The sequence below is a fragment of the Protomyctophum bolini genome (genome assembly GCF_963924005.1).
Source record: "Protomyctophum bolini genome assembly, chromosome: 10".
NCBI classification, from domain to species: Eukaryota; Metazoa; Chordata; class Actinopteri; order Myctophiformes; family Myctophidae; genus Protomyctophum; species Protomyctophum bolini.
The window spans coordinates 27,880,135-27,896,164 of NC_137871.1; the positions used below are offsets into that span (position 1 = coordinate 27,880,135).

General features: G+C 41.1%; 1 protein-coding gene across 1 annotated transcript in view; it reads left to right on the plus strand.

The window, feature by feature from the left end:
- The first annotated feature begins 4,475 nt into the window (after window positions 1-4,475).
- Window positions 4,476-16,030, plus strand: part of rab11fip5b (RAB11 family interacting protein 5b (class I)) — a 25,540-nt gene continuing 13,985 nt past the window's right edge. The window contains exons 1-2 of the mRNA XM_080774470.1: window positions 4,476-5,237; window positions 6,465-6,712. Coding sequence (XP_080630596.1) covers window positions 5,106-5,237; window positions 6,465-6,712 — 380 coding nt within the window. The 5' untranslated portion in view covers window positions 4,476-5,105. The remainder of the gene's footprint in view (window positions 5,238-6,464; window positions 6,713-16,030) is intronic.

The window sequence follows — 16,030 nt, forward strand, 5'->3', positions numbered from 1 at the left end:
AAGGGTGAAATCAGCCGTCAAGGGCTTGAACTATCCCATTGGCCAGTCTCTCATTGGCTTAGAGGCCAGCCAATCATGAAAATCTCGCCACTACATCGCTACTAGACCACTTGACTAGACTAGAAAGTCTGATCACTGATCAGCTCTGCAAGCTGATAATAATCTACACATCTGTCTGACCGAATACTGACTGCACAGTGTTTGGTCCCAAAGGGGCTTCTAATTCTTTCGAACGAGCCTATGACCCAGCCAGCGCGCATGCTCTGAGCTCCGCTGCATTCTGGATGGATTTTTTTCACCTGCCTCTTCCACTGGTTGTTGGGTATAATAATAGTATCAGATTGGTGGAAGAAGAGCGCTGGTCCGGAATTACGAGACTCTCTTCAGATTTCACATTGTAAAAATGAGTCTTCCATTTGTGCTATACCCTTTTCAGTGGTTTGGTCTTAATAGTATTAATAGGAATATCAGCGCCCATATTAAGGGGCCAACCTAACCTCATTGAGACAAGACTGTTTTGTGTTCAATTCCACGTTAGGAAAGAGGTAAAAAAGAAAAGTATTCAATGTATGAGCTATACTCCTATTTGAATGTTGCCCAATTCAAAGTCAAGCTTCTGAGAAAACGTCCATGAAAGGTTTGGATAGGATGTCCTGTGTTCAACCACTGCCATTATGGAAAGTGACTGTGTCCATACAATTACATATCGTTGGCTAAGCATCATTAACGAGTGCCTCAGAGAATGATTTTATAACGAGTTTCTTTATAGTTAAAAAAAATAACTGTAAAACTAAACTTATTTCTGCGAAAGAAATTAAAACAAAGTCCTTTGTGTTAAATTAACTGAGTTTACCGGAATGTGATACTGTACATGTCTTTCAATGATCAATGAAAGTGCACCTCTCAGTTTGCCAAATGTATACAAAAACGTTGACACTTGGAATGGATGATGTAATTCTCTGTTTCTTTCAGAATTTGTGTCCATCCTACATTAGCCTGGGCAGCATTCCTTTTCGGGTTTATGATCCAGTCGGGTGCGAATGATATCGCTACGCCATGTTGTAGGCTATGAGAGCTTTTATTGTTATTCTTCCGGTTTGAGGGGAAGGAAGTTCAAGATGATGGTTCCTGCCTGATAACTACAAAACAATGACTACAACATGACGTAACGATATCATCCGCTCCAGACCGGTTCCCACGGCAACAGACCAGGCTTTCCTCCGAGGTGGAAAGCCTGGTGACGCGAGGTTAATCCTATACGTGACGTCCCTGTCGGGTGGAAACGTTGAATGTCCAAAACTGTTACTTTTCCGGGTAATAGAAAAGAGAACCAAGTGTTCCAGTGGATCCAATGTACTTATTAATTAATCACAAGCTCTTGTTAATACTTTTCATTGGTTCAATATTTAGCACACGCGTGCGCAGCCGCACACACACACACACACACACACACACACACGCACGCACACACACACATACACACACACACACACACACACACACACACACACACACACACACACTTAACCGCTTTCACTTTCCTTGCAATACAATACAATGCAACGCGTAATGTGAGCTCGTATATCGGCTGTCTCCGCTACTTTATACACTATACCACGAATTGACTATAAGGTATTAATTTATGAAACAACATACAAAGTTGAAATATGGACATGCAAGGTTCCTGTCCAACAGCGACAATGATTTTCTTAACCACTGCTCTTCAACACAATTTACAATTCAGGCATTTACTGTAGAATATGCTCTTAATTCAGAGCAATTTTCAGTAAGCAAGTTAAACACAAGGTAATACATCAGATGCATAGTTCATCTAGGATTATAGGTAAACCAGTCTAAAACAGTATAATACCAAATTAAACAGATTAACTTGTCATCTGTCTACATAACATGCTATTTAACCTTTGCATAAACCTGCAAGGTTGTCTTGTCAAGGCTAGGGAAAGTGAGTACACAAGCCTGGCATGCCCGTATGGTGTGTGGCCGTCATTACATCAACCTAAATCAGGGCTGGGCGATATGACTTCAGATCAACATCATGCACAATTGTGAAATTAGCAAATTTACACATTTTTTTGATATTTTGCTTGCCACCGTTGTACAACAAAATGTAACAGCGTTATGTGTTTAATCAGACTAATCCGGTTTAATTGATTTGAATGAATCTATTAGAATTTATAAGAAATAGAAAGAAAAAATGCTTCTCGATTATTTGATCAGGATAAGTGAGATTATCGGTTCTAAATATCGGTGTCAACAATTGCCCATGCCTATAACCTGAGTACCTGACAGTGTCTAACCTGATAGTGTCCCTTTAAGTACGTCTGAAATGCAAAATCCAAAACTCAAAAATATCAACTCCAAAAACAAATATATAGATACCGAAGCGTTGTGGTTATAGCCCTTCTGTGTGCTTCTTTGTCTCATTTTGGCTTAATCCAAAGCAGAACTACAACGTGAACTGAGACTTAAAAAAAAAAATCATTACAGTATGTTTTTGTTTTTTGCTTTATTAAGACTCGAGTAACAAAACTCTTTTTATTTTTTATTTACGTGTGAATGTAGATTTATTACATGACCGTGTTTAGTTACAATGATACAATGAAAAAAAGAATAGGTGACTGTGCTGTGTAAATGTGTAATATAAAGTACAATATTGTGTGAGGTGTCTTGAAATGCCACTTTTCTCTTTAAGGCCAAGTAGGAAAAAAAAGTGCCACAGACACCTTGCTATAGGTTCTGTTGTTCTTGTGCTGTCCTGATATGAGCATTTATTTCCCTGTGATTTCTCTGCATTTTGATGGCATATGCATATTTATGCTGACTGTGTTTAACACTGTGAAAATGTCAAGATGATTTTTTACAAAACAAAAAATAAATGGAATAGTTTCTGTTGTTGGTTTTTATTTATTATGAATAAAACAAGCCTTTGTGCTGAAAACAATAACGAAAAAACGAGTGGTTCCTCATGTAAGGCAGAGCCCTGGTTCATATAGGGGGGTAGCAAAGCTTTGATGTACAGTAGCTGGGAGCCAATCCCTGTCGGGCTTTTGTAATGTTTGTAAACAAATAGTACAATCCCTTGACCTTCAATGGAGCTGTTCAGTACTGCCACACTCCCACTAGATGTCGCTGTGATTCCAAGATACTGAATAAATACTGCTTTGTAGGTGGAGCTCAGCTCATTTATCTCCTAAAGTGTTAACTATATTTGGCATATCTATTCGTTTCACGTGGATATCATTAAAGAATAGTCTCACACACAGGCCCTGTCCTCTTGAGAGAGGCAACATTGTTTCTAAAGCAAGCATGCCACTGCCATGCCAGTATCCTGACCTGAGCATATATACCCAATTGGCCAATTCTGAACAGCATTCAGATGAAAATAGCAGAGCTACAAATTCACAAGATCAACAAGTGAGATTGTAGGCCTAATGGAAAACAAACATACAAATATATGACAGCTCTAATTTGAGAATATGCAAAGTTATCAGCAGCTATAGTATAGCTTAAGTATCAATTAGCCTAATCATTAATGAATAATCAATTTGGTATGATGACCAATTGGATTTATTAGCCTATAGCCTATAACGTGCAGCATCTATTGTATATTGTGCAAGTCATTATGAAGAGGCTGCAGCCCATACATCATGGTGACCATAAACAGTTCAACAAGCACTATAGTATTGGTGAGAGGATGATGATGACTATCTGAAATATTGATAGTATACAGAAAATACATAATGTGAAATATTACACATATCCTATGCCAGTGGTTCTCATACATTTTCAAATCATGTTGATATATATTTGGCCGCGGACCCCCATCTGAAAATGTTTTGTGCCAGGGACCCCCAGAAGATTTGTATATTAGAAACTTCAAAATGATTAAAAATGTTCCACACTTTCAATATTGTTGTTATTGTTATTGTTATTATTAGTATTATTACTACCCATATATTATTATTATTATTATTATTATTATTATTATTATTATTATTATTATTATTATTATTATTATTATTATTATTATTATTATTATTATTATAGCTTTATTAGCCTAAACAACACGTGGGTCTCAATCTCAGGTCCAGGGACACTGCAGGGTCAGAATTCAGAGTAGACCCCAGAGTGTATGGACTATGGAACCTTCAACCAAATGGACCTCTTCTGGGGGCGGGGGGTCCCCTATAGTTATAATACAGATTTTTTTTTGCCCTAACATGAATCTTCTCTTCTGGGGGTCCCTGGCACTAAACCTTATTGGCTATATAAATCATGTAAATTTGGGTCCATTTGGAAACGATTAAGAACCACTGAACCACATTATATACCAAGCTTACATGCAGCGGGGTTCGGATGGATGGGGTGTTTCTCTTTAATTCCGCAGCATCTGTCATACTGTATGCGGCCCTCCGTGTTCGTTCACTTCGGAGGGCGGGCCGTGCCGTGCCGTGTGTGCAGACACACAATGACTGCTCGGAGTCTTTATCTCGACTCGGAGTCGGACAGTAGAAGAACTATAGGCTGGTATTGATGCGACATCATGGACCGATAGACAGGATCGAGATCGTGCTCGCACAACAACATGCACGTCGAGGCAGGCATTGCACTGCAGTCTGACCGATGGCCTATAAACGGCATTGACACAGGATTTTAAGGAATGCCATGCGATCATCATCAGTGCCTCCGGCGCCGTACAGCTGGCCTATGTCTAGATCTCCTCTGCTGCTGCAAGAACTGACGTCGGGGAGAGGAGATCCCAGAGCCAGACAGTGTCTGTGTTTGTTGTTTCGTGTTGTGCGTGTGTCAGCGTGTGTGTGTTTGTTTGTGTGTGCGTGTGTGTGGGACTAATTGTTGATATTCTGCAGTCCTGCGTCTGTTTCCAAAACGCAAAGGGCGAGATCGAGAGAGCTAGCAGATCCTAAATTAACGGACCAAGACGCGCTCGGCTCTCTCAAATAGGCTACTACCAGAAGAAGCCACAACCAAGAAAGAAGAAAGAACAGCGCGACACTTTTTGGGAGGAGGAGGGGGGGCTTTTTTCTTTCTTTCTTTCTTTCTCTCTTTCCAAGCGGGGTCACAAGATGATGTCGCTCATAGACCTGGACGACGACCAGCGGTGGGTCCCCACGCACGTGAATGTGACCGTGCTCCGCGCCAGGGGGCTGCGGACCAAGGGCAAGCACGGCAGCCGCTACCTCTACACCATCATCCAGGTGATATTGGGCACTGCATGGCATGGAGGGGGTCATCGATTCAATATTATGTCGATACACGGACACAATGTCTCCGTGGCAATGTGGCAAGAAAGACTTGACTGACTTTATTTTGATCTTGGTTCCCAAACTTTGTCATGTCAAGGACCCCCATATTGACACTAATTATTAGCCCGCGGACCCCCATTTGAAAAGATATTCCAGGGACGGACCCCCATAAGAGAAGATTTTTATGGCTAGCAGTGATTCTCAACCCGTTTAATTTCAAGGACCCCCAGTTTGACAAGCATATTTGTCTACAGATCCATTCCACATTGATTTAATGGCATTTCTATCTCTGGGACCCCAATTTATATTGTATATAATCAATGTTAATTTAAATCAGAGTGTATAATTAATTTAACTCCGAGATATAGTTTGGTTACAAACTATATCATTTAGCTGAACTCACTCAAGGACCCCTGGGGGTCCCACTGTCTTAAGAGACCAAATTACTCTCCAGGTCCAGGTTTTCTTCAGAATATGTATGACACTGATTAGTGATTGACTACACATTAGTAGTCCACTGGGACAGTGGTTCTCTAAACGTTTTGTTTCCAAGGACCCTCATAACCAGTGTGGAGCAGATGGAACCAAATGGACCTGTAATGGTCCATGTAGGGTTTTTAGCATCTGCTTTTAGATTAAAAACGTGCAGCACTTTCCCACACTATTCATTCATTACTTACTTTTAAAGATATCTTGGTTAAGTTTCATATTCATAATTTAGGCCTATACAGGTGAATTTATTATTATTATTATTTAATAGTTTGAGTGATTTAGTGCATTTTAGATTGACTTCACCTTCATTTAAATTGCATTGAATTGAGAGAGAGAGAGAGAGAGAGAGAGAGAGAGGATAGTTGTTTAGAGTTAACACTAGAGAAAGTAGGAATGCTAAAAGTATAAACACCAAAGTACCGAAACAATGTAATTCATTAGTAAACAATTCCTGAAATGGTAGGCCTACTTAGTGGTAGGCCTACTTATCATTGGTATTCACATGCTGACCATTTAATTGCACAAAATAATTTGAGCACTTTGGAAATGAACTATATAAATACATCTGGGAGTTTGACATACTACACTGATGAAGACAGCATGTTAGCATAACGATGAAGACATTGATGAAGAACTTTCGACCATGGCGACTTGGTAAACTGGCGAGTTCTCCGGTATTCCTTGCAGGTGGGGAAGGAGAAGTACACCACGGGCCTGGTGGAGAAGGCGGCGGTGCCCGAGTGGCAAGAGGAGTGCTGCTTCGAGCTGCTCCCGGGCATCCTGGAGGCGGGGGGCCGGGGCGACTACCCCCCGGGCAGCGGAGACCTGGTCCTCACCGTCATGCACCGCGTCCTCATCGGCCTCGACGTCTTCCTGGGCCAGGCCATCATCCCCCTGGACAGGATCTTCCAGGACGGCATGTGTCCCAGAGACGAGTGAGTACAGGCGCCTATAGCGTTTCACCGCCGAGCTACACCAGGCTTTTCAGCACACATGCACTTATAGATCCGCTTTTAAGGTGCGCCTATGCAGGACTCGCGTTGGTTCGAGATCTGGTTCAGTTCTAGATTCTTGGAACCTTTCACGGAGCCGTCAACCTTTTCTTTTTGGTTCCAGTTCCGAACCAGCTTTTAGGGTCCTGAAACCAATTCATTGTCAGTGGACTGAACTCGTTCAATATTAGGCAGGAAAAAAGAACCGAACAGGTCCAACCCTGGTGGAAAAGGGGCGTAAGAGTTGGCCCGGTATATACCGATACATACAGCATCAAAAAAGCTGCCGGTACCGCCTAAAATGCTGGTATCGGTATCGCGGCGAGTATATGCCAGTCTATGCCGATCCGATTGCATTTACGGTAATATTTAGTTTCAGTTGATGTTTCATGACTGTTTTATACTGTACTATATTTACATAATCATTTTACTAAATTTACCTTACTAACTAGCTGCACATTAATGATTAGTAATGGAATTTTTACTTATTCCAAGATCCATGTTTCATTTCAAGGACAAATGGAAGTGGTTCCATTTGTACACTTTCTGACTTGCAGACCCTGCAAGGGTCCATTTGGAACCCCCTCAAGGACCACGAGGGTCCCTGGACCCCAGTTTAAGAACCACTGCCATAGATCATTTCAAAATTATTATTGAATTGGTACTCGGTATCGACCGACCGTATCGGAATCTGTAACGGGACGGGAAGGAATAACTGATATCGGTACATCGCTAAGAAATACCACCACCAGGTCTGTTGTTTACTGCTCACAGGCTGACCGAGAGAAATGGGTCAAATCTGTCAGCACCACCTCAGAAACAAAGTCACACAACCACATTATCTTATAAAGCATGAATGATTTGTATTAATTGCTGCAACAATGTAGACAGACGCCATTGGTACAAACCGACCCTCAAATTATTTCTGCATCCATGTCTTAGACTCTGGCCAAATTAACTCCAACCCCTATCTGAAAACCCATGTGATGACACATTCTTTTCTCAGTATGGCTTCATTCTATATGCGGTAATTGCAGTATGTACCTAAAACCATCTGTTCTGTCGCCTATCTGGATTGACATGGACATGTGGTGCATGGTGGTGGTGGTGGTGGTAGTAGTATGTCAGCAGCCTAAGGCCATGTGTCACAGGTCACTAGACCCCAAGCTTACTCTCAACGCAAAGTGGTCACACTGATACAGAAGCACACACAATTTAAATTATAACTTAATCATATATCCTTATTTCTTAACATTGTCACACGATTGTCTGTCTGTCCGTCCATCTGTCTGTCCCCTTATTGAGGCTTAATTTTCTCTTCATGGACTGTCAATTAGACTATTCTAATGTCTTCATATTGTCTCTGTCGGGTGAAAACCAAAACTGTTACTTTTCCAGGACTCAAATTCAAAACTAGCAAAAGTAGTAGATCCACGACCCAAAATGTGGCGCGTAGTGACACTTTATGAGCTGCTACTTTTGAGGCTTTGGTGTGATGCTGTAGTGTGATCACTGATAAAGTTGGGCGTTAATCTTATAGATTGCAGGTTTGACCACTTGAATGCCAGCATCTCTTCTGGGGAAAAAAAATCACCTTAAAAATCACACCCGTGTGAAGTGAGGGGCGCTCTTTTCATCTTACAACATCGAGGACAAAACGAACATTAAACTCTGTTCATTGTTAATGGCATTTAATGTTTGTGTTAGTGACAAAGAAAACATTAAACCTGTATATAGGAGGGGCAAGCGCCCCTCAAAAATAGCAGATCTACAAGCTCACACAATGCGTTGCATCGAATCAGCTCACGACGGGTCACATTGTGAGCTGAAAATAGTACTGTTGCAGTTTTATTAATATTAGAGGGTTTAAGGACTAAAATCCCACTGTATGTCGTTGCTGTCCGACAGAAACCTCTTATCTTCAACACCCTACTTGATCACACTGCAGCCTCACACAAAAGCATCAAAAGTAGCAGATCCACAAAGCTCGAAATGCAGCTAAAAGCGACGCGTTCTGAGCTTGTGGATCTACCCGACAACAACCATGTACACACAGGCGCATGTGGGTCCTCCCTAGCCCATCCCACAATGCACCGCATCCCGATCTGATCTGAGATCAGGTGGTGGTGATGATGTTTGGACAGTTCGTGCTGTGGAGTGTGGAGACAGCGAGGCTACTGTGGGAACCATGCATGGGATGTAGCACTATCAGACGGGGGTGCAGACGTTGGTTAGACATACCAACAGTCCTACAGTCATTAGTCAGACAAAACCGTGCTGCGAGTTAATAATCACCCGTGCTGCGGGTTAAAAATCACCCGTGGCTCCCTGTGAGGTTAGGGTTTGGTTAAGGTTTGGTGAGGGTGTCTGACTAATATTCTGTTGGTTCAGGAGGCTGCAAATCACTGATACAGATATACAGTTAAACCATTTTCAACACAGTCTCCACATTTTGGGGATGCACATACATAAAGCCAATGGCAAATCGAGTGGCAAAGTGAGTGACAAAGTCAGTTTAATGTTGTTTAACGTCATTTAATGCAATCAAATAGAACTTTTCTGTTTGGATGTATGGGCTGTCAAGGCCAGAAAGTAGTTTTATGCCATTCAATAGAAGTTCCCGCATAACTGAGTTTGATGATGTCACGCACTTACCCTCTATAGGCATGAATAAAAAAGTGTTTTTTAATACATAACCCTGTCACGATTATGACATTTTACATGATGGATAATTGTCACACAAATAATTGCAATGAGCGATTTTATTGTGTCATTGAACATTATGCATAATAATGAGTAAAAAACAAGACCTTTTTTAAGTATTTGCAGCGTGCAGTCAGAACAGAAAGCCTACAGATATTTTTGTTCTGAAAAATGTGAATCAGAGGTCAAAACTCCTCCATGTGTTCAGAAAGACTACTCTCCAGGAAATTGCTTTGCGGCACACTGTTATTATGATGCATGGTAGGCTAATGTATAGCATTAACATGTCCATGATAATTAACTAAGCTGACAATGTGTAGTTTGGTTTGGGTGGGAAATTCACACAAGTATGAAAAGTATGCCGAGCGTCCACGCACGCACGCACGCACAAACACAGTAATTTAGACTGCTATTCAAGACCCATTTTAGTGAATAAAACATGATTTTAACCAATGTGTATGGCAAAGTATGTTAATATAAATGTAAAGTACAGTAGCACAATGACGTAATAGAACACAGTAGTAGAACAAACATTTATTAGACAGAAATGGCGTGATCAACTGTCTAAGGGCCTGATCATACTATAGCAGTGGTTCCCAAACGTTTTTGCCCGTGTACCCCCTGTTACCTCCTGACTTAGCTGGCGCACCCCCAACACTAAAGTCTCGTTGTATTTGGCCGAAAATGTAAATTGTAATAGTAAAATACTTTAATATGATTTTGGCAAATTATCACAGCATGTCACTGCACTGAGAGACATGCAGCTGCTGTATACTCCCGCAGCTGCTCTATACATATCTTCACAGCAGTGTTTTGCCAGAGTTTGACGTTTCTGCTACATAAAACTGCCATTACCCCTTTTCATGTCACCCACCCGAGGGCATTTGCGCACCACAGTTTGGGAACCCCTGTACTATAGCGTCACACAAAAGCATCAAATGATGCAAATCCACAAGCTCGAAATGCGGCACAAAGCGACACTACTTTTTGATCTGCTACTTTTGCTATTTTTGCGTTTGGGAAATATGAGTTTTCCACCCGACAGAGGTGATAATACTTCATTGACTGGGGTCTCCTAGGGCTCTATACTAGATCTGATCTCCCTTTGAATCAGAATTTGTTTTTAGTGTGACAATTACAGTTTACAGGTGGTGAAGCAATGGGTGAAATTCTTGTTTTCGTGCACGGCGTCCCATCGTTTTGTATATTGATTGATTGAATTAATACTTTATTACTTATTAGTCAGTAATGTAAACAGCACGTATAGTACAGTAAGACAGTCCTGGGGAGACTTGTTGCCATTGTGGTCCTACAGTATGTATTCAACCCATCAACATAGCATACCTCCTCCAAAATGTACACAATAATAGGTCTACATGTCATACAAAAAAAAACCCACTATACAGTATAGTATCTTTTGTATACAGTGTATACAAAAGAGATGGGAAGTTACATTTACATCTGCTCCTTTTCAGTCCAACTCTCAGAGAAGAGAGACTCTAGATAGATAGAGATAGAGTCTAGCACCAACCAACTGGCCAGATGTATGGAGAACCAGGATGACTGGAAGCGATGATGGAGGGCTCGTCTGAGGACGACCTCCTAGAGAGATTAGTGGTTCCCAAACGTTTTAGCTTGAGACCCTATATACAGTGTAGGAGTAGGACCCAAACTAGTGGAAATCTACAAGCACATGCACAATGCAGTGACATGTTGTGAGCTTGCAGATCTACTATTTTCACAGTCACTACTTTTTTCGTTTAAGCACACCACAGTGACGTGTTGTGAGCTTGTAGATCTACTATTTTCATAGTCACTATTTTTTTTATTTTAAGCACATGTAACGCCCAGGACTCGAACTTCATGGGTCTCCCACATGAAAGTCCAAAATCTTAACCACTAGACCAAAGGGATATCCCTATGGACAGGGGGAGATATTAGACTATTGATGCCATCAGGTAGAGGCTCTGAGCCACACTTGTGAGCTTGTAGATCTACTATTTTCACAGTCACTACTTTCTTCTTTTAAGCACACAACACAGCAACATTGTGAGCTTGTATATCTACAGAAGGCCCATTTTCACAGTCACCATATTGTTTTTATGGAATTCCTTTGATTATTTAGTATTTGATTGTAATACTTAGGCTACTAAACTAAGAAAATAAAGGGAGCATTTACTTGTGACCCATTAAATTGGTCCACTGTTTGGGAACCACTGGCATAGAGGATAGAGGTAGGGAGTGACACCAAATATCTATCTGAAAATAACCAATCTGCTGCTCACAGATCCCGGCTGTAGATAAGCTATTTTCGGTTATTGTTCTGCCCAGAATAGGGATGCTAAGGTTCATGAGGTTAGGTGTCTGACGCACAAGTACAATTACTCCCAAGTACTGTACTGTTTGAGATATTTCCAATTGTCAATACTTTCACTTCTCTGTCTTTGGTGAAAATAATAATAATAATAATAATAATAATAATTACTTTTGATACTTTAACTATAATTTTGTTGCCAATATTTTTCAAGTCAAATTGTAATCGCAGACTTTTACTTGTAACCGACTGAGGTTTCTGCCCAACACCAAACCAAAAGACACAAAGATACTAAGCATATGTCTTAGCTTTGAAGTTGAAACCAGCCCAAACGTCTTTGTAGCTTTGTAGCTGTTGCAGCCTCTAACGGCGGATGTATCTTTGTGTCTTCATGTCGCTGGCTTACATTGGAAAAAAAATAATAATAATGGGAGCCTGCATCTTTGTAGCTGAGTCACGTTTTCACTCCCTATCAGATTTCATAAACACTGCAGCTCAGTTCTTCAAGGTGCTGGTGGATGAAGAGATGTGGAAGAACGACTTTAGCATAAATAAGTCAACATCACACTTAATAAATAGCAAAGGGACACTTTATCATTTAACCCATTAAAACCGTTAAATCATCTGTGTCATTTTAGATTTTAGCTGTATACTGTATATACCATAGCACAAGAAAAAGTAGTTAATATTGCATATACTCAACTCAAAGTGCTTCATAATGAGATAACCATTAATTATTTCTCTCCGTATATATACGTACCCCCCAGCTAGGGGATGTTATTTGCTAAGTCTGTATAAATACGGACCCCAACGTATACTCCGTGTATATAAGGGTTGAGCCCCACGGCAGCTTTTAACATAGATCCGGTTGCTATGCAACGCCTCCGTCACCACCAGCTATGGGACGTTAAGGGTGCGTTCGGAAATGCGCACCGGGAGCGCACTCGCCTATTAGTTTGCATTGCACAGTGCGCTCAGTGCGCTATTCCCGAATGCGCCCTAAATCTGATGTCCGTTTACCTCGGTTACGAGCAGGATTTTAAAACCTCCATAAGTCGGAATCCAGGAAAGGAAAGGAAAGGTACTATGTTTACCCAGGGTTACTGGGCTAAGCTCAATAATGTACTTACTTAGTTACTTTCCATCACTCATTCTGTCTTGTCTCTGAAGTGAAACATGGAGCTGGTCTATAACTTTTGTTTGATGTGTGTTTATCAATAGGGCCTTTCATTAGAGGCACTGGCTGTGACGCACATTTGTTAACTGTCCCCAGCGACCTCCCACAATTTCCCGAATGCTTCTATCATTCAGTCTGGAGCAATGGAAGTTCTGAAAATGATCAGAGGATAAATCAGATGCGACGCCTCCTCTCCATTAGCATAAGACATTGAATGTAGGCCCCAAGCCCCCAGTAAGGCTATCCAACATTGAAGCTTCCACTACCTAGGCCTACTGCCGAAAAGTGGCACTGTAGCACGTTCATGGAGGTGGACGGATGTTCGGTGACGTCATGTGCGTAACGTGCGTAATCCCGGACCTCAAATTTGAGGTCCGGGCTGCTCTTCCGCTCGCTCGAACCATTCAGTTATAATGGTACTTCCGGCAGTCTTCGGGGTGCTTCAAAACGGGGGGGGGGGGGGGAGACGGAGACGGAGACGGACGGACTGTCACTCCGGTCCTCCCTCTATCCTTTATAACTCTATGGTGTGTGAAATGGCACAAGGGACGGACCCCACAAAAAGACCACCCCCGAAAAACGGGGCGCACTCTGCACCCACACACATGTGCCCTTCCTGTGTTTGAGCTGCCCCCTCAGTGCTCTCTGCACGGCCCTGCGTCATACCCATCTAGTCTCAGGTTTCTGCATGTATCAAACCAAATGTCGGAGGTTTCAGAAGTAACATTGTAAACCAAATGGATTGAGCTGCAAGCTGATGATTCTTTATCGTCAAAGATTATTATAATTGTTTGGAACTATGTATTATTTTAAGCTACGTTACCTGGATCAATTATAACTTATAATAATAATAATAATAATAATAATAATAAAACTTTATTTGTATAGCACCTTTCATGACATGAAATGCAGCTCAAAGTGCTTTACAGAAAAATGGAGAATAAAAGAAAAGCAAGGCAACAACATTAAGAACAAGCAGTAATGCAATACAGTGAGGACATGAATAACAAAAATAAAAAAATAAAAGATCAATTAAAAGCAATGTTGTAGAAGTGGGTCTTGAGCTGAGCTTTAAAAATGTCTACAGAGGCTGCCTGACGAAGGTACAGTGGGAGCTTGTTCCATGCCGACGGCCCGTAGAAGCAAAAAGCTGCTTCCCCCGTATTTTTTAGTTGCCATTTGTTTTGGCAAAGCGAGCAGGCCAGCAGTGGAAGACCTTAGGGGGCGGTTTGGGACATATTTAGGCAGGCAGTCATGTAGGTAGGAAGGTGCGAGACCATTGAGAGCTTTATAGACAAGTAAAAGAATGTTAAAATCAATCCTAAAATCAACCGGAAGCCAGTGCAGTGATGCCAAAACTGGAGTAATATGTTCTCTCATCTTAGTTCTAGTTAAAACTCTGGCTGCTGCATTTTGGACAAGTTGTAATCTGTCAGTTGTTTTCATAGGCAGTCCTGAAAAAAGTGCATTGCAGTAGTCAAGCCGAGAAAAAACAAAGGCGTGGATTAGCGTTTTTGCATCGTCCAAGGACAAATAGGCTCTGATTCGTGCAATATTTCGAAGGTGAAAAAAGGCAATCTTGGTAACATGATTAATGTGTGAATTAAAATTCAATTCAGAATCAATAATAACCCCCAGGTTCTTTACTGTACTGTTACTTTCTACAGTCAGGTTACCAAGTCTGCTTATTATTGTTTCTTTCTGCTCACTTGACTTGTATCCATAGAGTTATAAATATATCTAGAGGACGGACTGCCCGCTTGTTGTACGGCTATTTTCACAATTCTTTCCCCTCTTTCTCATAATATTTGCCAATTTGGTCAATGAAAACCATCTTATTTTAGAGGTATTAAACATATCTTGAACTTCAGCCCTATATACATTTCGGCCATTTGAAAATAACAGATCTCACAATGTGTCGCATCGCGTTATACATTTGAATCTGTAAATTCAGAAAATGTACTTTAAGTACGTTTTGATGCCAAAACCTTTATACTTTTACTCAAGTACATTATGGACTTTTACTTGTAACGGACTACTTCTAGATTGCAGTATTGATACTGTAGCCTAGTATTTTTATTTAAAAATGTTCCAAGTTGACTCTTTTGAAAGCTTCCCCAGAAAGCACTGATATAATCTGCAGCCTTCATCATCACAAACGTTTTTTTCAGGCTTTTTTATTAATTTTTCAACAATAAAATAAAATATCTGCTAAAACCGATATACAGCATTATTTTCTATTCGATACCGATATTGCATTTTAAGGCCAATAACACTGATATGATGACAGATGAATTGCCCATATCCCTACTATACTACAGTATGGCCATATGGTCATATCGGCCCCATGCAGCAATTAGTGTGAGACATCATATACCAACGTCGACATTAGAATGGAGCAAAGGAACAACGGAGCACAACATCTGGCTTTAATTGCAGGCCCTCCTCTCCTCTCCACTGCACTGCACTGTGCTCTCTGAAAGTCACAGTGAATTCCAACAGCGTTTATTTTGGCTCGTCGAGACACAGAGAGAGACTGGGAAGACTCCCACCACAGTCAGCTGTTTGGAACGTGCTCCTTGTCACACACACAGTACCGTACACCATACTGTAGTGTACAGCAAGCACCGGGTGGCAGGAGGGCGGTGTGGGTTCTTGGATTACAATACCCTGCTTGGAGACGGTCCAGTAAATCAGTAGTTCTCAAACTTTTGACCCCCTCCGCCCCATGTTTTGTACCAGGGACCCCCAGAAGAGAAAATAAATTAAGATAATTTTACATCAGTTATTTGAAACTCTTGTACCGTGTAATGTGCAGTAGATAGATATATAGATTCTTTATTTTTGTGTCATGAACCCAAGGCGCCCAGGCCTAGCCCACATGGACTTATAGGACACACCATACAAATCATTGCTTCAATATTGCATTGTGTACAAGAAACAGTTTTTCTTTTTCTTTTTTTTTACACAAACAAAACATTGTGCCTTTTTCCCCCACGCTTTGCATAAAAAGTCTTCTAAAGCAAAAATACCTTTCCTAAAACAAAATTCCAGTTTTTCGTAGTCC